The 26,349-nt window shown below is 38.3% G+C and overlaps 1 protein-coding gene across 9 annotated transcripts in view; it reads left to right on the top strand.

Annotated features, from left to right (window-relative positions):
- Positions 1 to 26,349, top strand: part of KIF21A (kinesin family member 21A) — an 88,550-nt gene that overhangs the window by 22,656 nt on the left and 39,545 nt on the right. For all 9 annotated transcript variants that reach the window (XM_054178824.1, XM_054178823.1, XM_054178828.1 and 6 more), the window contains exons 2-10: positions 10,448 to 10,670; positions 11,925 to 12,107; positions 15,659 to 15,808; positions 16,467 to 16,601; positions 19,555 to 19,722; positions 21,493 to 21,608; positions 24,374 to 24,569; positions 24,768 to 24,957; positions 25,614 to 25,677. In XM_054178824.1, the coding sequence (XP_054034799.1) occupies positions 10,448 to 10,670; positions 11,925 to 12,107; positions 15,659 to 15,808; positions 16,467 to 16,601; positions 19,555 to 19,722; positions 21,493 to 21,608; positions 24,374 to 24,569; positions 24,768 to 24,957; positions 25,614 to 25,677 (1,425 nt within the window). The remainder of the gene's footprint in view (positions 1 to 10,447; positions 10,671 to 11,924; positions 12,108 to 15,658; positions 15,809 to 16,466; positions 16,602 to 19,554; positions 19,723 to 21,492; positions 21,609 to 24,373; positions 24,570 to 24,767; positions 24,958 to 25,613; positions 25,678 to 26,349) is intronic.

Here is a 26,349-nt window from a genome sequence, read left to right as displayed (position 1 = left end):
GAAATAATTTTATTTTAAGGTTATTCCTCTGACTTCGCAGGAAAAAAAGTTTGTTTGGTGTGGGTTGTGGGGGAGTGCATGTGGAAATAGTATCATTGCTATGCAAGTAACAGTGTTCAGCTTTTGAACCAGAAAGCCACTGTCAATTCTGAGTCTAATTGAAAATACTTTGTATTCATTACTGATTCCTAATTGCAAATACCATGCGGACGTTACTAGTTCATTCTTCGGTGTGCTGTGATGCTGTGGGCAATGCTTCTTGAAACCGTCTGTGTTGCAAAATTGTTTCTAATGAAGTCAACGCTGGTAATTATACAGTAGTTACAAACGTGCTGTCTAAAGAGTTGACACCATCCATATTTTGTGTTGTGAATGGTGTACTTTTTACAGGCTTGGAGTGTTTGGATGCGTTAGGCTGATTGGGCCCGGGATTGTAGGACTTACCCAAATTATCCTAAACTCCCGGAATTCTAAATGTGAGTTTGGGTTTGGAGATACTCACACTGTGGTTTTGTGTGGTTTTTCCTGTGGTCTGTCTTCATTTAATTTTATTTTACTTTTTCAACTTTATTTAAAAAAAAATCCTTCCACTTTCCCCCTTTGTACCTAAATGTTATTCTGTAGCTTGGTAAAGCAGCAGTGACTATAGTATTTCTGGGAGTTGGATAGCTTGTGCTGACCACATTACTTTTGGCAGTACTGATTTATCTCAGTTGAACTTCTGCACTCTAAAATTTCTGGAAATGCTGTCTAGAATACTGGCAGCACTTGGTACTGTGAGGAGACTGCTGCACTGTGCCTTCTTCAACAACCTTTCCTTAAACTCTAAGTTTTTAATGTAAGTTACATATAACTATGTTAGTTGAGCAGATGTAATCTTTCTTAACCACTCAGCCATTTCAGCAGAAATATGCTACAGAAAGTTTATTTCTTTTCCTGATACTGTCCTAATAAAAATAATACCAAGCTCTAGTAAGCTTTACCAGCAACATGACTCAGTGAGGGGGGGAAAAGCCCACACCAACATAATTTGCAAAATAGAATACAGCATCCTGTATTTTTCTCTATGTAGAATGGCTGTCTTCATTAATCCTTATCCACAGAGAGATACAATTGATTGCATAATTGGCCTCTTTGTATCACTGTAAATGTAGCAGTTAGAGAAGCTGGTCTGGGGACACACCAAAAGACCTTGCTTTCCTCTTTCTGAATTTCCATGAACACATAGGTCACAGTGTGATGACCATGTGCTATTACAAAACTTTTTTTCATAATACTAATATTCACAAGAGTTCAGCATTTTTAATGCTAGTGATTGCTGTGAAACGAAAGCAATGGCATAGTTTCATACTTCTATGCATGAGATTATCAGTCATAAGCTAAAGTATATTTTTCAAAAGAAACCTTAAACTTAGAAGCAAGTGCATTCACATGGAAGAGACTTTTGTTTTAATGTGCAGTTTAAGGCAATCCTTCAGTCACAAAATTGTAGAGGTTGGAGGGGACTGGGCTTGGTATATAAATATATCCGGAGCTCAGTCATCAAATTGCAGGCTTCTAGCTGGTTGAATGCTCTGGGAAACCGAAGCTTTGGTGACGTGGAGCAGTCACCCAAGCCCAGAGCTACAGATGGCTCATCTTTCTTGTGATGAATTCATGTTCATACTTCCCTTGTTCCTGCATTTTCTCTATTGGCTATGAAGGTATTTATTTGGTTTTGACGTGCCTTTTGATGATGCTAGGTTTCCCTGACCATGTGTGGAAGGCACCTGCCCTTCATGCCTGAAGCAGGTATTTGAGATGTCTCTGTTCTATTGACTGAGGTGATGTCCAGGTTTGGAGTGTAAACAGTCTGACAAACTGCACGTGTATGCAGGGTTTTCTAAAAGACTAGAAACTAACACTCAAACTAAAATGAGCTACCACCTTCTGGAGCTGCTTTTTGTTTGTTTTAAAAGCTGATAAAAGGGATTATATTTTCGCCGTTACTCCTTACAGCAGAAGTAGCCTGAATGACTTGAATACTTCAGGGTATGCCCACATATTTGGTACAATGTGGTGTCTAGACCTTGAGCCAATGCCAACCATGCAAGTAGTAAAGCTGAGCACTGTTCCACTGTGCTGCAACAGCAGAGGTACTTAAACATTTTACTCTCTAAAATTGTTCATGCTTACTAATAAGGAGAAGCAGACTTTTCAGGTTGATCAGGTGTCTGTAGTCCTTTCAGCACTGGAGTATATTTGACCCATGATTGCTGGGATCAAGGTCTAGTCTGTGACTTCACTGCATGATACTGGTGTGCCTGCATTCCTGTGAGGTACAAAATGAATTCTGAAATTCCAGAAGGCCTAACTTCTAGTTTAATTGATTGCTAACAAAACATACATACTTCAGGTTGTAATAAGTTAAACTATGCTGCATTTGCTTAGATCTCATTTCCTCTCAGATATTATTACTTCTTTCCTAGCTTTCTGCACACTAAATGTTCACCAAAACAATAAAAAAGGCAAGTAAGCTCAATAGAACAATTTTTGGAGACTCTTTTTGCCTTAGAAATGTTGTTTCTAGTATCAGTTTATTTCTAATCAAATTGTGCTTGAATTTGGAGGCATTCCAGTTCTGTGCTTGCAAGGCACGTGGAAGCTTGCGGTAGTGCTGCTTTTCCCTCGCAGCTGACCTTGTCTTGGACTAGAAATAACCAAGGACTGTGGAAATCCTGCAACATAGTGTCCCTCTCTCAATAGTCAAATTGTTCTCAAAAGCTGTGGATTTTGCTCACTCACTATAGAGTAAGCTAGTCCAGCAGAAATCACAAGAAGGAGGGTTGGATGAAAGCAGTCATTCATGTTATAAGGAAAGATGCTGGAGGTCTGCTAGATCTACTGGAGGGTCTTTTAGCCCTTCTTTGGGATGTGGAAGGGAGCATGTCTATGTGAGGGCAGGCTTGGGTCTTTCCCCTCCCTGAGCTCGCTCTTGGCAAAAGCACAGGACTGCGCCTGTCAGTGTGAGGATGCCATCTGTGTTGTGCAGCCTGCTAGGCTGTTACAGAATTGCACAGGAATTAATCTGAAAGCACACTGCTGAACTGTGTTCTGGGTGGCTGTGGTGGCTGCCCAGAGATGCTGCTATTGTACAGTGCTTCAGGGACTGAGCAAAAACAGCAGCCTGCAGAACTGCCTCAGCCTGGCACTGCAAACATAATCCTCAGCACAAACAGTTAATGGGTAATGAGCTGATATGACGCAAGCTGCTGAGACGTGTAATTGTTCTATGAAATTAAATTTGTGTTTAAAAATGAAGAAGTAGCTGAAGAGGTGGAGGTTGAATATAGAGGAGAACAACTGGACAAATCTAGTTACAGCAGTGGTGTATTTCCTCAATTTAATTTGTGAGTTTTCCATCTGCTGCCTTCTCATTATGTGAAAACTGGAAATGACAGTCTTCATCGCTGAGACAAAATATTCAGCATGTGGTGTTTTTTGTTTACAGCAAAATAAGTTGGCTTTTGAAAATGTAATATCTTGGGGCCTATTTGTTAATTTAGTGGCTGATTTTGCTGGATGTTTTGAGCAAAGACTTTGGTCATTTTCACTAGCTACACATGGGTTGAGGGGATGCTGATGCTTTTTTTTTTTTTAAATCAGGATATTATCTTAATAGGACTTAAGAGTAAAATCTGGACCACACAGGTCAGGCTCTAGCTTCTGCAGTGCTCCATAATACATTTTATTATTAAAAAAAAAAAAAAATAAAATACCAAGAGCTATGTGGGAAGCTTTATTTTCTATACCAGTTTATATATTGGCATTGCCAAACTTGCATCAATGTATCTACTTGATGCACCTAAAAGTTTCCTGGTGTCAAGAGGCAAGCATTGATATGTGTGCAAAACATCAGCCTCACCTGTGCTGGCAGGTGAGTAACACCTGGACTCTGCCTAGCTTCTGTGGGCTCTGAGCACACACAACACCTGCTGGCAGCACTGAGCTTAGTCTAGACCATGGCAGCTATGGCAACTTTAGAGAAACATTGATGGGAGTGGTGCCCAAATCTTATGTAAGAGTGATTGAGTTACAGTTGCTGCATGCTGGTGCTCATCCTGGATGAGTGACTGGCATGTGCCCATGCCTCTTGCAGGCCAAGAAGGTTCACAGGGGTGGGAGCTAACCTATAGTCGGGGAGGAACACTTGGCAAATTTCTGGGTGGACAATTCCCACAGCTTGGCATGTAATCTGCTTGGCATGCATATCTGTATTACATGTCTTTTTTATATCTTAGCACCAGTACACGTTGTATTAGTGATTAATATAATATGAAATTGTGGCATTAGCTGATACCACTGAATGTTAATTATTAAGGCATCCAGAAACCGAGTTGTCTTTCTGCAGAAGTGATGCTGTTACAAAGGATTTGTTTTGCACTTTGCTCTTGTTTATAAGGATGGATTTATTCCATTATTTATTCAGCAATTAAAGTATTATATGAAAGCTTGTTTCTTCTGCCATTGTAGGCTCCTGAAACAAATTGATTTCACCCTGAAGGCCATCGAGGACTTCTAATAACACACTGTATTTATGGCTTGCTCAGAGGCAACTCTGTCTCTGGCACTTAAAGAAAAAGCAGGAGACAAATGATCTGGACTTCACCTGGAATTTACATTAACAAAGACGGGATGAACAACTCCCTGCTAACCTTGGGGAGAGCTTGCTATGTGGTATTATTTGTATACACTGGGTTTGAATTTAACTTGTAATTTGGTTTGTTCTGAAGGTGGAGCTAAAATATAAATTGTTGCAGTATGTCTTCAGAAAGAGATGGGCCAGAAGATGACATGTTGACTTACAGTACTTTCATGCCTTTTTGTTATGAAAAGCTGGGATGTGGGTATGTCTTTCTGCAGTTAAAAAGCAGAGTTAAAGCTTATTAAACCATTCTCATAGTTTTCTTACTTGTTTCACTGGTCACCAAAAGCATCTTTGAAAGTCCTGAGGACATTTGAGTACATCTATAGGAAAGGTTACTGAAAGGGGACTCAACAAATGTATGTGGTGGTGTGGGTTTTTTTTTTATTTTAAGCTCAAGGTGCTACTTAGCAACATGGTTTGTGGTGCTATAGGCACTGGAGGTGCAGGGGGTATTTTGCCAAGATGTGTTGGCAGCATAACAGAAACTGTTAATGGGTGATGGTTGCTAGCATGAGCTGGAAAGCTTGTTCCTGTGTCTGTATTGCTGCATTAACAAGGTAGACCTGATGTTCATTATATACCAGCCTCTTTCATATCTTAAACCCATGCAGAGAGAGAGTTAATTTATTGATCAACTAGTTCAGATGAATGCATTCAGATGCTATGGTTGTGTCATTTGGAGCTGCCAACAATGAAATAAGCAAGCAAACTTCTGATGTGTGCTAGCAAAAATTCTGAGAGCTTTATGCAAGCAGAAGTATTAGGTGTCTGTGGAGTGACATCTCGTACAGAGGAGTGTTGATAAACCTAAATGTAATGGGATAGAAAGGGAATTGTGGTGGCCAAGTAATTGCAGGAGGCTGTTTTGTTTTAGTGTGTGTTTTGTTCCACCCCATCCCCGGGTTTTGGAGAGCTTCTGTTTCTTTCTCAGTTTATATTGGCTCCTAGATGTCATTAAATGTTTTATAAGGTACTTTTGGATTGAATGTTTCATATATCCACATGCGAAACTCAATAGTTTGAAATTCAATAGTCTTAGTGTAGCATTGGAGGGTCTTGAATTGACAGATTTCCTTGTTTCCTGCTCAGCACTGCACACAGTTTGAGTGATGTTTGATTTATCTTTTTCTGAGCAAGGTAGACAGTCCTTTTCCCACAGCAGAGTTTAATGGAAGAGAACTTCACGTAGGACTTCATCATTGTATTTTCTTTCCAGCACTGAGCTTCTGGCTAGCTATTCCTATTAAAGATTAATGTGTTCCATAAACCAAGAATAATTTGATGCTTCACTCCTTATAGGTAACTTCTGTAAGTTTTTGTTTGCTTATTAATGTTCTTTACAGGTGCTTAGAAGGTGTGTGGTGGTGGTGTGATAGCTGTCCTTGTAGAGTAATATTTGCAACGCTTCATGTGAAGATGCGGGGAAAAACCCCAACACTTGTCTCCTTTTGTTTAGTATATGATCATATCTGTGTGTGGAAAAATCAGGTAAAGGAAATGCTCTTAAACTAGCAGATAAAATTGTTCAGTATCTGAAAGGGTATGTGGGTGATTGTGTACATATACCTATACCCATATGAAAACAATAAATCACTGGGACAATGTTCCATCCCTAGAAATAAATTAAAACGGGATGTTTTTCAAGAGGATGTTATGATGTTGTCTAGTTTAAACAGAACTCAGTTCTAGGAAGCCTGATATCTTGCATAACACAGAGTATTGACCTGATGATTGCTGCAGTCCCTGAACTGTATTATCTGAGTCTGTTTCGGCCAACAATGTTTTGAGCAGAGACATTGTGCTCCTATTCTACTAGAGATTAGTTCTGGTGCAATACAGTTACAGTACTGTGCCACCACTGGCTATTTTAGTCCTTTCTAATTAGACAGCATGTCCCAGTGTGCTGAGGCAGAATAGATTTCGGGGATTAAGTTTCATGTGTGTGGCCTGGAGGCTCCACAAAGTGCATGTGAAAAAGAGTAGGGGTGGGTTCTTGCTTTGTAGAGGGAGAGAGGGAAGGATGCAAAGCAAAATATTGTTTGGGAAATTGCCACATCTAAAGAGATGTGATTGGAAATAGATAGAAAATACCTGATCGTATACAACTGAGAGCAGCCTGAAAAACAAGTGAGTTTTACTTCATCCATTTTGTCTTCTAGGCGGGCCAAATTGGCTTGGAGAAAAATGCCAGTGGCAGACTGCCAGACTGGGAACTGGGCAAGGAGAAATGGCCAAAATGAGCTCTTTCTCATTTAAAGTGTAGGTGCTGCCTGGTTTGATGGAAGTGACCACATGCAGACATGAGAGTGTGAAAGGCCTGGCTATAAGCAGAAGGAGGAATTGCTTTCCCAATTGATGTGTGGAGTGGAGATAAAGGAAATGTTCCTATAGCCAGTGTTGGAGCAGAATCTGACATGCATGAAAACTGTTACTTTCTATACCACACATTCAGTATGAATAGCAAGACTTTCAGAGCTGTGAGGTTCAGGTAGTCTACTCTTACTGCTCATAAATAACCAGAAATCAGGTTGAAGATGAAGCATTTGTTGCTTACTTGTTAAGATCACCATGTTAACCTGATGTTAAACTTATCAAGACAGGTATACAGACTTCAAAGCATGAAGTATCTCTTGAGCTCACCTCAGATTGGGTGATTTAATTTTTAATTATTTTTTTTTCTTTCAAACCTGATGTAGTTGTGATCTCTCTCTGGTTGCTACCTTCCAACTCTGTGGCAGTAAGGGCATTTACAAAATGAGAAGAGAGTCTGTCTTTGGAGTGAAGCTTTTCTCATGTGACAAGTCTTACTTTGTTTGTCCTTTGTGTTGTGCTGGTGAAATGCTACTTTTTCCTCCTAGCACTGCCTTCAGATTTGCTGTTAAGTCAGGTAGAAAGGACACCATCATGACTGCCAGGGTTCTGGATATTGTGTCACAACCCAGGGGAAGTGATTGAACCAGTAATAAGCTGCTAGCAATGACACAGATTTGTCAGCTCAGTTGATCTCTGGAATGGTACCTTTCTGTGGCCTGATTATGGTCACAGGAAATACCTTTGCAGTTTGCTGTTTTGTTGGGTTTTAGAGCAGTAGAATGCTCAGAGCTGCTACTTGGCTGCAAGACTGGGAAATGGCTGGGAGGGTTCTTATGGGAAGTCGCCATAGGCTGACATCAAAACTGCTCACCTCAGTCCTGTCATCTCTGTAATAATGAGCATGCAATTCATTGATGTTTTAGGCAAGCTGTACTTCTTTGTGGCCACTCTGAGCCTTTCTTTAGTAGAAGAATGGAGAAAATTATTTGGCACCTGTCTTAATTGCATCAATTCCTCAGTGTAGAAAATTAATGTTGAACTTAAAATACCTGAAGAAAACCACTACTTAAAAAATTAAGCTGACAGCATTCATTCTACAAATGAGTGCTACAAGCTTTTTAAAATTGTGGGTTCGGTTTTTTTGTGTGTGTCTGTGCACAAGAAGTTACTTTATGGGAAACTGTTTTTCATCCTGATCTTTTAGAAAATCTTTCTAGGCTTTCTTGTACTAGGAAACAATGCCAGAAGTACCTCTGGAGTTTTAGAAGCCTTCAGAGTTCATCCTTGTAGGAACAATTGGTAACTTTTGTGCTGTCTGCACTGGATTAGTGAAAGAATAAAGAGTGCTTAATCTGAAAAAAGAAGCTTGGCTTCTGAACAACTTCATGGCATTAAAATAAGGCAGTGAATAACCTACAGAGTTTGCCTTTTCTGAATGTTAAGTGTTACAGAGAGTATGTTACAATGCTTTACTTGCCCATCTTTTCACTTGTGTAGAATGATTTTAGGAAAGGCATTTGATTAATCTACCTTTTGAAGGCTTTCTCCACCTAGAAAGAAGCTATTTTATTACAAAATTTTCATTTAGAAGAAAGTAACTTTGTTAAGAATTTATGTATGCATGCATAAGGTTTTGTTTAATGGACATGGGTGCTAGTGGATCAAGTTGGCTGCTAGTGAAGGAGTGATGTAAATTATAGAATGGCTTGGGCTGAAAGGGATCTTAAAGATAATGACTTGGGCAGGGTCACCAAATCCAGAAGGATTTTTAGCATTCTTTTTAAAAGGAAAATACCTTATGATAATGATTATGTTATTAGAAAATCTGTGACCAGTATTGCACACTCAGTGTCTTTAAATGCAAATACTATTTGTAGAATATCTATGCCTGTTTTACACATCACATAATCTTTCCTTTAATGATATTTTTTTCAGAGGTTTGCTTAATTTTCAGTCCACACTAGAGGGTAGGCTAACAAGGGAGGTACTGCCTGATCATCCATCAACCTTCCATAAAGGAGTTAATGTGTAGAAAACCTTAAAATTTATGGTTACTCACTAGTGTCATGCAATGAGATACAGTGAAGCCTTTAGAGAAAGAAAAATCTGAGAGATACTCCAGTGCATCCCTAGGTGACAAATTTCTAATGAAAAGAAGAAATAGCATGCTATGTGATTTTTTTTTTTTCTTTTAATAATTTTTCCCCCTCTTCTTTCTCCTTCCCCATGATATTTCTAACTAGAACTAAACTATGTGTGCTGCTATAATTTGAATAAGTCCTCAGCAGTCTACTAAGAGCTGTTTAGAGACTGGCTTTCTCCGCACCATCAAACGCTGGCACAGCCACAGCAGATCAGTAGGTAGCTTAGGGCCCTTATGTTTCCATTAGTTTTTGGAACAGGTTTTGTGTTTGCAGTGTTCTGGCTTAGTTCCTTCTGAAAGGGGTATAATTTGTGCATGTAGCTGTATTGCTGTTTTATCACCCTTGTATGTAGATTTATTTGTACCCTGTCTTTTAAGCTGCACACTTTAATTAGGTGTTCCTTTGAGAACTTGGAAAACACTTCTTTAAAAAAAGGGGAATTTTGTAAACAAATTATTCATTAATTACAGTTTTTCTTCCTGTTAGTTAACCATTAAACAAATGAATCACAAACTTCCATAATCTTCGTCATGGAGCTAGCACATGAATTCAATTTTTACAGGAGTGCAAGAGTATTAATAATACAGAGGAATTCATAAAATGATAGAATATAACATCTGTGATAGTTGTGTTCTAGAAGTAGTTTATCAGAAACTGAACAAATAAAAGCTGAAATTTGACTCCAATAATGAGGAATGAGACACTCTTACCTTTAGAACCTTTCTAACCTTGTTAGAAATTTTTCTTCCCCCCTCACCTGTGCCACTTCACCGAAACCAAACATGTCACAGAAGTGTTCTGGCTATGACAATGCTCCTTTTCTCTCAAAAGAAAAGAAGAAAGGAAAGCCGCCTTCTTGCCCTTGTAGGTAGTCTTTGGGGGTCTTCACTCCTAAATTACTGCTTAAGATACCCTGCAGGATTTTTCCTTCATATTTCTGTTGCTCTTAAAAAATAAGTCCTTTTTTACACTGAAAGCATGAAGAGGTTTGATAAGACTGGAAAGCTTGGCTTCAAAGTCTGAAATAAGTCATGCAAGTTAACCTTTGGTAATGTGTGGTATTCATATAGAAATATTCAGTTTTAGGCAGGTTGTCAACTTGAAGTTGGTAGGTGAACCTTCAGGGAAGAGAACATCATTTGCATGAACAGTTTTGAGTGGAGTTCTAACACTGACAACTTAAAGCTTGGTGGAAAATTCTTGTTTTTCAGTCAAAATTCTTTTCAGAACTGTTATTTCACTGTATGCTTCTCTTTCTGATGATGAGAATTTCTAATAGCTCATTCTGTCTCTTCCAAAACAGAATCAGACCACAGCTAGCTAAAGAGAAGATTGAAGGATGCCATATTTGTACATCTGTCACACCCGGTGAACCACAAGTGTTCTTGGGGAAAGATAAAGCCTTCACTTTCGATTATGTCTTTAACATTGACTCACAGCAAGAAGAGATCTATATACAGTGTATAGAAAAACTGATTGAAGGTTGCTTTGAAGGCTATAATGCCACTGTCTTTGCTTATGGCCAGGTAAACTTTACGATTTTATATTGAAGTATTTATGTTGGGTTCCTGTAACTGATGATTCTCTAAAGTTTGGGAATGCATGAGTCTGTTTTTCAGCGTATTTGTTTTATTTTAAATGAGATGCTGTAGGAGACTTGTTGAGGAGTTTGTATTTATTTTGTGCACAATGGCAAATTGAAACCCAGAAATGTATGCATGCAGTCAAAAGTCATTAATAGTAATGCCTAAAATAACACGAGTGCATACGATTCCTGAATTCCCCCCAGTGCAGCAATACAAATTAGTGACTTAATCAGCTGATAGAGCTTGTATTGAGATTTTTCTGAGCAATTATCCACCCCTTTGCATTTTTTGAGATGTTTTTGTGAAAGATAAACTTCTAAAAAATGGATCATAGGGAACTTCAGGCCACATTGTCTATGGGCAAAATGTGGAGATGGGATTCCAAAGTTGGAGAACTCTTCATAGAGAATATACCTTTTCCGTCTACTGACCTCACATTTTACGTCTCAAAGCTAAAATATCATTGAGCACAGTGTGGAGAATAGGTTGCTGTCTTCTGAATATTCCTTTAGGAATGGACTGCATAAAATTTGGTCTTGGTATTGAATTTCATCACTGTTAAATGTTGTATCTCAAGTTAGCTAGGTGAACTCTAGTCCTGGTGCAGGTCCAGTATATTAAGTTGTCTGATACTATCCTTGTCTTAAACTTGACCCACTAAGTGAAAATAAACACTGCCTTGCTTTCTACAGGATTTCACATTTTAAATTATTTTTTCTAGTGAAGGAACTTCATGTATTATTCAGTGCTGTCTATAAACTGAGAGCAGTGGTGGTAATCTACTTGAGATATTCAGACCTCATAATTAAGGGGGTAATTTGATCTGCTTCAGTGAAGAACTGCAAATGCTGCTGCTCCCTCCAAAATGCATGCTTTAAGTAACGATCTGAGGTGAAAACATTAACTGTTCTTTTGACTTCAGAGATGATAGTTCAAGGCTGATGTAAGCAGCTTAGAGGAAGTTTGTAGGGTCAATGTTATGGAAGATTGATCTGTATGTGAACTATGGATAAATAGTAGTCCAACTAGCATTGTTTGTCCATCTTCCAGAATGCCCTGTTATTAAGCATATTAATATTTTTAAAGATGACAGACTAATTTAGTCACTCTCTAGCACTAACGTTTAAAAACTGCATTTCTCTGGTGATTTGGTACTACTAACATGTTCTGTTGGTTGCTTCTTTTTCCATTTAGACAGGTGCTGGCAAAACATACACAATGGGCACTGGATTTGATGTGAACATAACAGAAGAGGAACAAGGCATTATATCACGTGCTGTTAAGCATCTTTTCAGATGTATTGAAGAGAGAAAACAATCTGCTATTAAGCAAGGGCTTCCACCTCCAGATTTTAAAGTGAATGCACAGTTCTTAGAGGTAAATATGATCTGCTTGTGTGTTACTTTTTTTTTAAGCCAATTTACACCCCCTGCTTTTTTTTTTCCCCTGGTAGCTGTTTATGTATTCTTTGCTCACCAGATGTTTTGAATTCATCTTTAACATTTCAAAAGGAAATATTATGGAGTTTGCTTCAGCTCTTTATTCTATGAAAAAGGTTTTAATCTTATTCCAGTTATTTCAGTAATTTTCTTTACAGCATTATTTGGAAACATAGAAATAGTTATTTCTTTCTGCAGCTTGCATTTGTTTGGGGCCTGTTGGTCTTGTTTGTTTGTAAATCTTTACAAAACCTTAAAGCAAGAAGCTATAAAAAACCCAAACCAGTTGTACTTTGTGCCTTTGAGCACTGCCCATGCTTTGCCTACTTTTGTCACTCTGCCATAGTCTTCTTAATCTTTCAAAACCAGGGAGTCTTGTTTATGTTTCTTTTTAGGTGAAAGGGCTATAGAATAAGAAACTTCTTTCTGTAATGCCTAGTGGTTTAGGATTGGGCCTCTGTGATCTTTCCAGTGTGCAGCAGCTGTTGGTTTGTCTTGCAGCTTTAATGCTGTCTCCTGCCCATGGAACTAAATATTTTTTTTTATTGAAAATATGAATACTTGACACACATGGAGAGGAAGAATCAAATTAAGGAAGAGCAGTTGTAAATGTCTATTACTTCAATATTTTCAGCATTACTTTGGGGGCACCCCCCCCACCTCCACTTTTACCCAAGATAAAAGCTGTTGATGTTGTTATTGCTGAAGTAAACTATGTCCTTTAGCAATTTATTTCTGTTATAGTTTCAAAGATTAACAAGGTGGTGTTAGTTTTGCACTGGTTAAGGTTTATCACTGCTAACCTCAAGCAGAGCCTGTTGTTGCACTGGCTAATGTTTGCCTAGAGAGTGGGCTGTGGGAAAGTTGTACTCATACATTCTGTTTGAACACTGGGGAGCTGCAACGTCATTTCTCCTTAGGCAGCTGCCACAATATGCAAAAGTGGCATAAGGCATAGTAACCAGTGCAGCTTTCTAAATTACTTGTGGGTATTATATTAAAAATGTGATTGGGAGTCCCAGAATAGAGCTGGATGTTACAGTGATATGGTACACAGAACTGCAGCCATCAAAATGTACTTCAGATGAAATGCATATGCTAAAACCTGTTTTATTCATCCAATCTAGAGAAAGGTTAAATGATGTATATAATAGCTTCTGTCTTAACAGAATGTCATGGGGTTTTGGTAGATTGGTTTGTGTTTTTGTTTTTTTTAATTGTATTAAGACAAAGTTGGAGCTTTCTCGGAAAGAGCTTCTGATTAGTTGGGTATTACACATTACTTTTGTATCAAAGTATCAGTTTCCTCCCACCCTATTTATTATCAGAGCTGGATGGCAAAACCAATAATTTAGGCACTGACCAAGTTGAAACACAGATTTATTTTGGCATAACTTTGAAGTTGGACAACTGAATAACTGTTTGGAACAGTGACTTCTGTTTGCTACTTTCTTGCTTTTCTTTGGTTTGCTGCAGTTTGCCTCTCTTAACTCCTTGCTTTCCTGCTTGGTTTTCCAAAAGGCAGTCCCATATAATGGCAGGTGCATTGTCAGGATCCTTTCTAAATTGCAGCATCAATTTGTTTGCAGGTAGCGAGGTACCACATTAGTAATAAAGTTCCTATCTGCAATACTTAGGATGAATAATTATCACAGTATCACTAAGGTTGGAAGAGACCTCAAAGATCATCAAGTCCAACCTGTCACCACAGAACTCATGACTAGACCATGGCACCAAGTGCCATGTCCAATCTCCTCTTGAACACCTCCAGGGATGGTGACTCCACCACCTCTCTGGGCAGCCCATTCCAATGACGAATGACTCGCTCGGTGAAGAACTTTCTCCTCACCTCGAGTCTAAACCTCCCCTGGCGCAGCTTGAGACTGTGTCCCCTTGTTCTGGTGCTGGTTGCCTGGGAGAAGAGACCAACCCCTTCCTGCTACAACCACCTTTCAGGTAGTTATAGAGGGCAATGAGGTCACCCCTGAGCCTCCTCTTCTCTAGGCTAAACAATCCCAGCTCCCTCAGCCTCTCATCATAGGGCTTGTGCACCAAACCCCTCACCAGCCTTGCTGTCCTTCTCTGGACATGTTCAAGTGTCTCAATGTCCTTCTTAAACTGAGGGGCCCAGAACTGGACACAGTACTCAAGGTGTGGCCTAACCAATGCAGAGTACAGGGGCACAATGACCTCCCTGCTCCTGCTGGCCCCACTATTCCTAATGCAGGCCAGGATGCCATTGGCCCTTTTGGCCACCTGGGCACACTGCTGGCTCATATTTAGGCAGCTGTAATTATATGTAACTCCATTTTAATATGTAAAGAATTTTAAGCATGACATTCACTAATGCTGAGCCTTTTCTTCTCAGGGATGGATTTCCACTTGTGGTGGAGAAAGCCTCTTGTTATCACTATATGAGAGAGCACATTGGGCTTTATTGCATATGTCAGCAATACTGCAGTGGGTTTTTATCTTTTACCTAAGGACTTTGTTCAGGGATTTAATCAACCCACCCTAAGCTCTGCTAAAGTGAATTGCTATAACCAGGTTAAAGACACTTGTACTGTTCCAGTGTGTATCATCAGAGACCTGACCCATGAGATTCCCAGTGGGATGCTGGGCTTTTTGAGTGTTTGCCTCTTTTTTAACAATGTTTGCTCTGATGTGTTCAATTGGACATAAACACTCAGAACATTCTTGTGGTGTCAGAGGAGATGCATTATTATTTCACAATTTTTCTGATGTCTTTCCTGGTTCAGATCAGAATTTTAGGTCCATAAATTATAATGTGCTTAATGATACTGAGTTGAAATACCTCGAAATGTACATGTACTTGCGTTCAGCAGACTCAATGAAACAGGCAGTAAACAGAAAGCAGCCTGAAACATGTAATAAATAGTTGATGTTGCTTATATGATTGTGTTTGAAAGTTGCAACTAAATCTGGAGCGCCAAAGTGTACATATTGTATGGAGCAAAGTAAAGAAGCCCTGCTCAAGAATCCATGCTGTGTTGTTTTTGCATACTGGTTAGTGTCTTCAATAAGCCCCTTGCACAAAAGCTATTTTATGTTAAATTCCTTCCAGGGCAGGAACTGTTGATTGAAATGAAAGAGAGACATAGAATTATGAAGGTGAGAGAGAGGAGATGAGAAAAGGTGTGATGGAAGAGAGAGCAAGGGGAGTGAAATTGAGGTGTTTGGAGGAGAGGGCACTCATCTGAATCAGCAAAACAAGCTGACGGTCAAACCTGAGGATAGCAGATGCCTGCTGCAGAAACCACTTCTACTTGTTCTGCTGGCATTGAGTGCCTTCTCTTCCCTGGTGCCACCAAAGGATTTTGTCCCAGATCTGTTGATGTAGAAGTTAGTACTGCTGCTGCCTTGTTATTCTATTTTTAGGACTTTTTGTGTGTGCCACGCACAGATTTATTAGTCTTTCAAAGAATTCCTTCCTGAAGTAATATGTCTTTTGATTTTTTTTCTCCTCAGCTTTACAATGAAGAAATTCTGGATTTGTTTGACACCACACGTGATATTGATGCAAAGAATAAAAAATCAAATATTAAAATACATGAAGATTCAGCAGGAGGAATTTATACAGTGGGTGTTACAACCCGAACTGTGAATGGCGAGTCAGAGGTGATAATTGAAAATAAACTACTCTGTGGCATATTTACTGTATTCTAAAAAAGTCTCTCTGTTTTGATAGGCAGTTAAAAACAGGTTATGCTTGGTAACATCTGCATTTTGGACAATTTAGGTGTAAAATTTAGCTGAATTTTCTCCCCTGTAGCCTTAAATCTGGTAAATGTTTGAGTGCATTCTGCTTCCACTTAAGGCTATAGAAATAGACATTTGCTAATAAAACAGTTCTGCTGGGAGAGAAACTCTTGGTGTGTGTAAATCTTACACACGTTGTTTTTCCTGTAACAGGAAAGCTTTGCATGGTGACTGATGTGAGGTGAACTGCTATTCATCTATATTGCAAATCTGAATACAATTGTTGTACTGCACATTGTATGTACAATTTTTATACTACTACTTTTATATATTTTGTCACAGGTGAATGGAAGGAGGATTGCTATTTTACTACCAGGGAACAGTAAAAAGAGGGCAACAAAGATTTAAGTGTTTTCTTACAGAAACTGCAAAAAATTCTTGTGGTTTGTTTAAGGATTTGTTGTACTTTTTACTGTGTAGGAACTGAAATAATACCAAAGAAAAAAGCCTATGCATAGGGAAAACACTTTGTGTTGCTTCAGGTTTAAATAAAATGTACTACTTGATTATTTTCTAGATGATGCAGTGCCTGAAGCTGGGGGCTTTGTCTCGAACCACTGCAAGCACTCAGATGAATGTCCAGAGCTCCCGTTCACATGCCATTTTTACTATACACTTGTGTCAAACCAGAGTCTGCCCTGCATTTAACACTGTATGTATCTTTGCTCTTCTTAAACATTACTCACATTTTGAGAAATGGTTATTGAAGTCTTGTTTTGGCAGCCACTACTATTTGAATTGCCCTTTGTAAAGATGCTAGTCATCATCATGCTTGATGAATTTGCTAAGCATTATAGTAATTTGATTTAATCTGTGCGTATGTAACCATTCTCTAGCCAGAGGCAACCATAAACTGCAGCTTTTTACGTGAACCTGCTCATTCTTCTCTAGCATTTTCTTCACTATTTCATTGCAGCATACACAAGAAAGTTAAAATCTAATTTACCTTTAATTAGGAAAGTAGTTACTGATTTAAGCTCGCAGTCAGCTAACAGAAAATGCTTGGCTAGTCCAGCTTGTTGCTATCCAACAAAGAGGAAGTAGAAAAGCATTACTTTCTGAGTCTGAGTCTTAGTGTATTAAATACATATTTGGATTACAAATGTGTGATTAAATGTATGCGCTTAACATGAAATCTAAACTTTGTACACAGAGCTGTTCTGTAGAAGACACTTAGTGTGGCTGTTCAGTTGTTAGCTCGTGTTGGTGTTAATCTTGTAAAGAGGAGAACTCTGAATAAAACCCATGTTACTGAAAACTGGCATAACCTAAGGGGGTCCAAATTTTTAAAGGTATGAAAGGTTTTAAATTTGGTGAACTCCTGAAGATCTGGCTAGCATTTTACACATACCACATTAAGTATGTGCAACAGTGGATTTGTAGTGCCTTTTTTTCCCCTTTTTTGAGGGGTTGATTATTTTTTATTTTTATTTTTTCTTTTAATGCTTCGAATAATCATTTGCAGGTCCCTTCCTGCTCCTTGGTAGTATGTAAACCTGCTTTATACACTTATTAGAAACCTTTCAAGCTTTCCACACTGAAACTGTGGATCTAATGGTGTGGGCAGCTGTCTTCTTACTTGGGAGGGACTGGCATTGTACTCCTAGCCCAGATAGGACACCTCACTCACTGATGGTGATGCTGTCTGCTCAGAGGTTTTATTGAAAACTGCCTATGTATCTGGGAACTGATCTAACTCATCTGGGAGTCTTCCTTCCTGCAAGCTCTCAGCACAACAATCCACCTGGTACACTTGCATCCTGCCCCACCAGTTTAGCCACCCACTGAACTCTTGCCTGACTGTGCTAGTTGTTTAACAAAAGCCTGTATTGTTAGAGGGATAAGTGGCTGCCTTATGTCAAACTGTGCTTTGTTTCCCCTTTTTTTGGGAGATGTGAGCAAGATAATTTGTCTGCAGCTGGGCATTGCTAGGTCCTTAACCTGTGAAGATGGCACCCTCCTCTTTCCCTGTGATGCTTAGAGTAGAGGTTAGACCTTACATTGGCCTCTGAACACTCCTTGAATTTAAATTAAAATGAACTTTTATTGAGTGGCCAGGAGAGATGCAGCTCAAGTTTCTCTAGACAACAGTTTTGGGAGACCTTTGTTACTAGGCAACACAGTCCCTCCTCGGATCACATCACTGACTGTCTCCCCTCAGTATGTGGTTGATGGTGTTCAGCATAGGCAGGCAGCCGGGGCTGCAGTGCACAGACACGCTGCTCCTCACACTATCCATGCTTCTTGGAAGTTTCTGGGTGTACTAAATGAATGAGAGTTGATAGAATGGAAGAGAGTGCAATCTGCAGCAGTGTAAATGTCAAAATACCACAAACAGTAATTTCTGGTCTTGTGGAAGTGGCACAATGCCTGTCGTCTTCTGAAGCTGCTACAAAAGGAGATACTCTGAGGAGCATGAAACATGTCGCTGCTGTGAGAGAAGTTTGGTCTGCAGAGAAGCACATTACCTCTTGCAAGTGGGAAAGGGAGCTGTGGGCTAGCTGACCAAGGACATAAACATTGGTGCTATAGAATACCCTTTTTTCTTTTTTTTTTTTTTTTAATTTGCTTGTTTTGAAAGGAGAACCCAGAACAATCCATGTTTACTTTGATACACACTGCTAGCATAACCCTGTAGCTGTGCCTGGGCTCTGTTAAAAACCCAGTATACACTCAATGTATGCCTGTATATATGCAAGACAAGTAGGTAGAAATTAGTTTGCAATGGATATCTTACCAGGAAGTAATTAAAGAAGTGATTAAAAGACATTTCTCATTCACTGTTCTTTCCTGACAACAAGTCCAACTGCACTTAAAATACACTAATTGACAGTGGGTGAAAAAGGGTTGAGATTATCCAATGAAAAAAGGATAATTTTGCTTCTATGCTTTGGGAAAGACTGAGGCTGTGGTATCTGCCTGTAGTTGCAGTGCATTCCTGGGCACACTTCCTGCACTGATGGAGATATGCAGTGCCAGTCATTACAGCACGCTTGAGGGAGTAAGAAGGCAGCCTCTTCTTTCCCTTGTTCATTCTGCTGTCCTTATTTTCTGGTCAAGTCAAAAGTGCTGGTGGAAAACTCATTACTAAGGAAAGTGTCCTGAAAAATAATTCCTAATATGCATGTAAAGAGTCAGGCTATAGGGAAGCTGATGATGTGGATTAGAGAGGTATAAAGTCAAAATATCTTTGTTATTTGGCCTGTTTATGAACTAGGTGGGTCTGGTAATTTTTGGGGATAATATAATTAAGAGAGTCTTTTAAATCAACTTCCTTTGGCAATTGATGCAAGACTTGCATTCCAGGTGAGCTGGAAATTTTGTTGCCCACCGTGTTGACGACTCCTATGTCTTAATATATGTATTTCTCTGTTCTTCCATCAAGAAACACTTGTAGCTCATTCTTAAAGCAATTGCTATTCATCTAGAGCTGCATATTCAAGAATGGTATGTTAGCATGTACAATGAAACAGTTTTTTGAGAGATACTGTTGTTAAAATGAGTAGATAGGATGGAGGTGCACGTGATACTAGTTGTTGATTGAACTTTGCAGTTTGTTAATGTGAAAGAACTTACCAAGCTTTATGGGTTCTTTTTTATTTCAGGATAATGCCACTGATAACAGAATAATATCTGAATCTTCTGAGATAAATGAATTTGAAACTCTTACTGCCAAGTTCCATTTTGTTGATCTGGCGGGATCTGAGAGGTTGAAGCGAACAGGAGCTACAGGAGAAAGGGCAAAAGAAGGCATTTCCATCAACTGTGGCCTAGTAAGACTTGTCTTTATAGACTACTGGTAGCATATTCTCTTCCTTTCTGGATCACTTGTTTTTAGTAATCCCTAAAGCAGAAATGCATTGTGTATAGAACAAGGACTGTAACATGACGTGCAACAATGTATATTGGGTTCTGGTTTGCTAAAGTGTGATTGATTGATTGTACTAGACCCTAACCAACAAATTCTAGAACCTATAACTGCTGTGAAAGATAGTTACTCTAACTTTTAAAAGACCTTTTAGAGTTCCATTTGCTTTTAAAACTTTTTTATTATGTCAAGACCAAAACAATTGGAGAGAATCACCAGCAGTTTGCAAGGAGTACAAACATGTAAAACACAGTCAATGAATAAGCTTAACTGATCAATAAATGGTTGTTCTTTGCTATAATTATGAAACAGATTATAAAAAACCAAACCCACAAAACCAAACAAAAGAAACAACCAAGCAAAAACCCCAAAGCAAATAACTTGTAAATGGAATTTTTAAAACTTACAGCATCACTTCATTTTTTTTCTGTATACTGACTTACAGGTTTCTAACTGTATTGAATGTTTTACTTAACTAAACTGCAAAGTACAGTTGGTCATTATCAGTAGAGACTGTAGTTCTGTGCCTTTGTTTTGAGCTACTTGGCTATGTGAAGGCTCTGTGCAATTCTCTTAAAGATACAAAAATACATGTTTATTTCATGTGGAAACACCTCTTCTCTGGTCCAGTGTATGGCATCAGCAAGGTATCTATTTTTTTGCCATCACAGCAGTAGTTGTATTCTATAGTTATTCTGGTTATATTATAGGGAGGAGAAAGAATTTGATTGTTTTGTCATTAATAAAGGCACAAAGCCAACAGAAATCTGGGGGTTTAGATGACACAGATGCATCCTTAACAAATAGGGTATAGAATGAACAAAGTTAAAAGTCACTGTGATAACAGTAATATTTTATATGATCACAGAACTTTGTTTTTCAGTGAATTCCAGCCCTCAAATTTGGTAAACAGTTTGAAAATGATTTATGCACATCCAAGCAATCACATAGTGTTGTGTGTAGAGGTTTTTTTTTCAACTTCTGGATGCAGTGAGACCATTTTCAAGGCAAATACCTGGCTGTACAGGGTGCCATCTAGAGGAATGCTCTTGAATTTTCCATATGATTGAAGTGCATGCCATGTATTAGGTTGTTTATAAACATGAATTAGACCCTTTTAGTAGTGAAATAGGATAACCATGAACTAAATAACTGCAAACCTTAAGTGCTTAATTCTGTATCAGGCATACCTTATTTCATGTCTGTAGAGGTACTACTGTTGTGGTTTTTTTGTATTACTGCTTCACATTTTATTCTAATTCTAGCATAAAGTAAAATTGATAACATTAATTTTAGGAAGTAATATATCTGCTGCTAGAAGCAAATGTCAGCTTTAATAACCATTGCAAGTATGTATGTGATAAAGAAGTTCTAACTTTAGTTTGTGACTGATGTGAGATATCAATAATGCACACGAGACGTATTAAGCACTAAACACTTGCAGATACCAGACTACAAGTCATCTGATTCACTGTTGATAGCACAAAAGTTTATACTTACCTACTGTAAAATGTAAAAAATATTCAGAACTATTTTGTGTTAACTTTCATGAATATATTGATTTTTATTCATTTATTTATTTTTACCATAGTTAGACACCAGTGTATTAGTTTATAGCTGGTTTTAAATTAAAACTGCTTAGCTGGTTTTAACTTTGTTACATGCAATTTTATAGTTGGCTCTTGGCAATGTAATAAGTGCACTTGGAGATAAAAGTAAGAAGGCAACTCATGTACCATACAGAGATTCAAAGCTTACACGGCTACTTCAAGACTCTCTTGGGGGAAACAGGTATGAAATCTAGACTATTTTGTGTTTCACTCTGAGCATGAATGAATACATAATCTTCAGAAAGTAAAATAAACAAAACCCAAACAGTTAGAAAAATAGACACTCTTTTTGTTGGAGGGTAGCTCTGGAAATATATTGTCACGAGAGAACATGCTGGCAGTGCAGGGAAAATATTTTTGAAGAGGTTTTTTGCATTGTGTTTTTCAGTGTCGCTGCAGCTTTACTAGACATGAGGCACTGAGTTACTTTAAGTTGCCACTTCCAGTCCAAGCTTTTTCCATGGAGACATCATTAGATTGTAGATAACTTAAATGTTAAACTTTACTTTGTGTTATAGCCTTATTGATTGCAGCATAGTTTAAAGCTGTGATGCATTTCTCCTTCAGGGTGTTGCTTTTTTTTTTTTTAATGACACTTAATTTTTCTGATTGCTATGCATGGGAACATGGAGACTGCAAAAAGATGGAAGTGCCTGTGGTAAGATAAGCTCAGGCTATGGTGCATCTGTCCAGTTATCCGATGTTGGATTAGAGCCTAATAAAAACAAACTACTTTATCACCAGAACTGTTCGTATGAACCTGTTTTGTGTATCTACTGCACATACAAGGAAGAGAGGCCTCTGGAAGCTTAGTCTAAGCAAACATCAACAAATTCTATTAAAATACAGATTTTTGTTTGTAACACGAACATCTGCAACTACAAAAGAGAGTGTAGCTGAGTGGGTTTTAGCAAGGCAGTACTTATTCCTCCACTGTTTAATCCAGTATGGCTGACTGCTATTTTTAGGAGGTTGGAAAAATTTCTGGGCATTTCACAAAGAAATTAAGAGAAGTGGAAGAGAATTCTTATTGTTGCTCTACTCTTCAGAGAGTACCTTAGTTACACTTTGCAGCAGTGTACTGTGAGGAAAAGAGAAGAGCCAGGCAAAAGAAATAAGGGCTAGAATTTTCAGAAGTGCTTAAAGGAGGCAGAAACTTAAGAATGATGGAAGCTAGGAGAAATCAAGAGCATAGCTCTTCTAAGCGCTCTCTGAAAATAGCTATAAATAGCATTTCTTGAGTAAATTTTATATCAAATACACTAGAAAATGAACATATTTTCAAACCACTTCTAAAATTGCGCTGCTGTTGAAACATTTAGACTTTTCCCTATCTTATGGCTCTACTGCTCCCTCTCCTGTTCATCAGGAGAAATCGCGTGGTTTAGTGTGCAGTGTGATAACAAATGATGTTCCAGAGCATTTTCAGTATACTCACATTTACTCTTTCTGTCTGATGTTAAATTTGTGGCCACTCCACTACCATAACATGTTTTTTATGTACATGCTGAAGCAAATTAACAGTTTCCTATTAAAGATGAGTTATACATATTAACACAATTTGAATAGTTTCTTATCCATACTTTGTCAAAGTATGGGAAAGCAAAAATAAATATGCATTTTTTTTCTTTTGGGAAATCAGGTTATTAGGTTTCTGTAGCCTTCTAGCCTCCATTCTAGGTATTACTGTCTACATAGTTTCTGTTTTGCAAATACTTAAAAGATTTTCTAGCAGTGATTCAGGTTAAATTTCAGTGAGTTCTGAATTAACTGTGATGCAAGCATGATATCGCTGTACTATTTACACCATAATCCTGATTTTTTTTGCATGGGATATGCAGGGTCAGAGCATACCCTGTGCTACAAATGCAAGATTGGTTGTGGCTGGTCTGTCTGTTCAGAGAAAAAAGGTAAAATTTTCATTCCAGCCAAATAGTTTTTACCACTCAACATGCAGGCAGAGACACTGCAGTCCCTTCCCCTGTTCCTTGGAGCACACATTTCACATCAAATAAGAAAAGCCGAGGTGGGTCAGAGTTCCAGCTGTAGACCATACTCTGAATGGCCTAAGTTCTTAGAGAGGTGAAAACACCTACATTTGACAGAGTGAGTACTCCCCTCGGGCTTTAGAGGAATTTGCTTCTCTGTTGAATGTGTAAGTTCAGGTGGGTGCAACAGAGTGCACTGTCTCCAGGGACAAACAAGTTAATCCCTGTAACCCTTTGGGGCAATTATCTTCACCATACACACCAGTAAACTAAACTGGAAAGAATAACTAGCCTCAGGATCCAAGGAAGATTCTGTTTTAGCAATTCATCCTCAAACTTTATGAACCAGTTCTCCAAATTATTTTAGTCCCCAAAAAGGTAAGGTTAAGAATACTGGGTGTGTTGTAGGAACCCAAAAGGAAGATGGTGGTTCACAGCCCACTTGGAGTTAGAGTTTGGGTCCTTCTGCTTTTTGTGGAAATGCTCTAAGCAGCGGTGTAAAGAAACATGGAATAAATACAGATCTGGATGAATGTAACTAAGTGCTGGCTTTTGGGCTTCTGTTGGCAAACAGGTAGACAACAGGTACCTTAGGCATACATGGGCAGCTAAGATGAGCATTCAGCTAGTGTTCAGATTATGTAGGTAGGAACTTCAGGAGTTAAAGTGAGTGGTCCTAACAACTGCGTGATGTAAATCTCTGTGTAGGACTTTAGGATCTTAAAGGCTTAAATCTCAGTTTACGTGGTTGTTCTACATCTCCTTTCCTTGGATTATAAAGATACAAAAGTGCTGAACTTTGTGGTTGACAGTCTACATCTGTGAGGTGGACTGAGAAAGATGTTCACAAGTCCTGTGCAGTCACTATTTTTGTTTCACTTTCTACCTGAAGGCCTGCTAGCTTGCTTGTACTCTTTCTTCTTGATGAATAATGCTGATTTATGTTTCTAAATTCCAGTCAAACACTCATGATAGCGTGTGTGAGCCCTTCAGATCGAGACTTCATGGAAACCCTAAACACATTAAAGTATGCTAACCGGGCACGGAACATCAAGAACAAGGTGATGGTTAATCAGGACAGGGCTAGTCAACAAATAAATGCTTTGCGCAGTGAGATTACACGGCTACAGATGGAACTCATGGAATACAAAACGGTAAGTTTATCCTCTTAGGATTTCTTCTGCTTTAAAATGCCCATCCATTTATCCATTGTTTTAAACACTTTGGGAGACATTCTTTTGCTACAAGAGTCTGTTGGGAATTCCAAGTACTCTGTAGAATGCTTTTAGGTTAAAGGCTGACCTACATAAGAAAAACTTTTATTAGTAATAAAATATATTTATTTTCTTAAGGGTAAAAGGATTATAGATGAAGAAGGTGTCGAAAGCATCAATGACATGTTTCATGAAAATGCAATGCTGCAAACAGAGAACAACAACTTACGTGTTAGAATTAAAGCCATGCAAGAGACTATTGATACGCTGAGAGCCAGAATAACACAACTCATGAGCGATCAGGCCAACCAAGTGCTAGCCAGAGCAGGTATGCTGTGTGAGGATTGCTTCCTAAGTTCATGAACTTGAACTGGTTATTTTCTTGCTTTGTGGGTACCTTGGAATGAAGTTATAGGGCATGTTTTGGCAGGGGTACACCCTTAGCTGATTCATTCCTCTAGTTCTGGAGACTGCTATTAATAGAAATAGCATGGTACCCCAATTTGACCATTCATTTAGGGCTATGAGCAACAAGAAATGTGAAAGAATACTTCAGGATAGGAATTACTCATATATTTAGCTATACGTGGACTTAAATCTTTGGATGGAGCCATTTGACAGACATGGGTGAGTGTTGGCTCACTTTTCACCTCACAGAACAATCAACCAATTGAATTATCATGACTGCATTGTTCTTTTGTGCACTGTTGGTCGTATTACTTTTGATTAATGGTGCATGTATTGTTGGAAGGTGCTAATATAGCAAACAAATGAAATAGAAAAAAATCCCTTGTAATAATCTTGATCATATGACACAGAGGAACTGAAAAATTAATGCAGTTTAGGAAGAAATAAATTTTTGCAAATGGAGTAAGATCTTGGCATGTATTGCAGCCCATATGACTTTCTCTTTGTTGGTATCTTGTGCCTAGTAGCTGTATTCAAATATTTATAATGTTTTCTTCCTTTTTCTGTCCTTCAAAGGAGAAGGAAATGAAGAAATTAGCAACATGATTCATAATTATATCAAGGAAATTGAAGATCTCAGGTATTTGCATAATATGTTTGAAAAAAATTATTATCAAAAAACCCAGATGTTTGCAAGTACTTAACTTCATCTGGGTTTCTTTTCCTGTGTAGAGATTACTTTAGGACAGTGGTTCTTCAGCTTCTAAGACCTTTAGTTTCGAAGGTACTCCTCTTGATCATAAAGAGTTAATGTTAAAGGTGAAGCTGACAATAGAAATGAAAGTAAGATGTTGCTGAAATGCTGATGACTTGATACTGTTGCATAAAGGATAGCAAGACTTGGAATGATTGTTTTATAACTTCATAACCTCATATAAATTAATGAGAAATTACTTTTTACAATTTAGTGTTCTAAAGTGTTCTAAAACAAAAAACTGTTTTCTTTTTTAAAGTATCTTCATAAATTTGTATTTCTGTATTTCTTGGAGTTATATCATGCTGAGGAACTATCTAGCCTATCCTCAGTGTTAGACTTTTTGTGTAATGTCTATATACATACAGCGTTTGCACATACGTACAAATGTATGTACATCTATCTGTGTATATGGACAGACATCTGTGTGTGTATTTCTACAGATATTTGTATGTATTCTGTCTAGGGTGATATGATATAGGTATGATACATACAAAGACATAACTGTTGTCTAAAATGGTCTCAAGGCACTTGCAAGTGCTGTAGTTTTTGAGACTT

This window comes from Dryobates pubescens, chromosome Z, assembly GCF_014839835.1.
Source record: "Dryobates pubescens isolate bDryPub1 chromosome Z, bDryPub1.pri, whole genome shotgun sequence".
Classification (NCBI taxonomy): domain Eukaryota; kingdom Metazoa; phylum Chordata; class Aves; order Piciformes; family Picidae; genus Dryobates; species Dryobates pubescens.
The sequence above is the reverse complement of the archived record's forward strand: the minus strand, read 5'-3'. Positions and strand labels throughout refer to the sequence as shown.